This window comes from Tigriopus californicus, chromosome 2 (assembly GCF_007210705.1).
Source record: "Tigriopus californicus strain San Diego chromosome 2, Tcal_SD_v2.1, whole genome shotgun sequence".
NCBI classification, from domain to species: Eukaryota; Metazoa; Arthropoda; class Copepoda; order Harpacticoida; family Harpacticidae; genus Tigriopus; species Tigriopus californicus.
In genome coordinates, this window is record NC_081441.1 from 6,374,654 (window position 1) to 6,376,159 (window position 1,506).

At 49.7% G+C, this 1,506-nt stretch overlaps 1 protein-coding gene across 1 annotated transcript; it reads right to left on the reverse strand.

Moving 5' to 3' along the window:
- Positions 1–267: 267 nt before the first annotated feature.
- Positions 268–1,188, reverse strand: LOC131892637 (uncharacterized protein K02A2.6-like). The gene has a single exon (XM_059242461.1). It carries the CDS (start codon positions 1,186–1,188, stop codon positions 268–270), a length of 921 nt encoding a protein of 306 aa, XP_059098444.1.
- Between the last annotated feature and the right edge of the window lie 318 nt (positions 1,189–1,506).

The following is a 1,506-nucleotide window of genomic DNA, read 5'->3' on the forward strand; positions in this document are numbered from 1 at the left end:
CCCCACTTGGATGACCACCTTCTTGATCTTCTGGTCGTAGCGTTCTTTGTTCTTAAGATGGCTTTCCAGTTGTTTGAGGCGGATGTTCTCTAGGGTTTTTCGGAGTCTCTCTAGATCTTACTCGACCATAGAATCTGGTCATTGCGGAAGGGCTACCAATACGTCAGCGGGTATCACCGGGTCTGCTCCTTAGGTGAGAAAGTGCGGTGACGTGTCGAGGTTGGCCATAGGAGCTTGTCGGATCGATGCCAATGCAGCTGGGACAAATCAATGCCATTGCGTGGGGTGAACCTTCTCGTTCTCCATGGAGCACCTGATCACATTCTCCAATGTTCGATGAAGTCTTTCCACCGGATTGGTTTTGGGTTCATAAGCTTGGGTTTTGACGGTGAAGACACCCAGTCGCTTCACAGCGTGTTGAAATAGCGTCGAAATAAACTGGCGTCCTTGGTCAGAAACGATTGTCATCCCTACTCCATATCTGGGGAAGAATTCGTTTGTGAGGACTCGTATGATGTTTTCAGCAGTGGCGTCGGTGATTGCCCAAGCTTCAGGATATTTGGTGACGGCGTCTTGGAGGGTGAGCAGGTATTTCTTGGTCCCAGGTCCCCTGGCGTTGGGCCATGGGCCAACTAGGTCGCAGTAGAACTTGGCAAAACGGGTATGTTCCTTGGTGCTTGTTTGTCCCAATGGTACCTGCTTGGTGGCTTTGCGCTCTTTGGACTGGCGGCAAGTTGTGCAGCCCTCAACTGCACAGCTGATATGTTTATGCATGTTGGGCCAATAGAACCGTCTTTTCGCTTGGAGGTAAGTTCTATATCTCCCCAAATGTCCGGCTAGGGGGTGTTGGTGTAGACATCTGATGACTTCGGCTATGAGGGCTGCTGGGACACACAATCGTAGTCGTTGATCGTCACCTGTGCCTTCCTCCAGAAACAATGTTCCGTCAGACGTTAAACGAAGCTTCGGGTAGAGTGTTGCATATCTTCTCAGCTGAGGGTCTGTGATATTGGACATGTCGGGCAACTTCTTCTTCTGTACCCAATCCTTGGCTATGTGTAAGGCTGGGTCTCGGGCTTGTTCATCTGGCATTCGGTATGACTTGTGGAGTTGGTCCTGGGTCGCCTGGCTGGCTGAGGTATCTTCTGGCCCAACTGGGAAGTCGTTGGCCTGGTCTTGTACTATCATGTCGCGGGTTATTTTGGCTTGTTGGGGTAATTGGTCACATTGACAGGCATGGTCGTCTCCTTGTTCTGAGGAGGTCGGGCTGCATGATCTAGCAGGATCAAAATTAGGGAGTTTGTCGGACCTTTTTGTAGGTCTTTTTGTTTGTAGGATTTGTCCTTGCAATACTTTGGACGTCATCATCCATTTGAGGGCTTGGTGATCAATGCGTATTTTGAATTTTCGCCCAAACAGATAGTATCAGAAATGCTCCACAAAGTGTTGGACCGCCAAGAGTTCTTTCTTGGTCACCTGGTATTCACGTTCAGCTTTGTTCAGGGT

What these genes read in the sequence shown, in the direction of transcription:
- LOC131892637 (XM_059242461.1), bottom strand. Translation starts at nt 1,188, where the DNA reads ATGATAGTACAAGACCAGGCCAACGACTTCCCAGTTGGGCCAGAAGAT.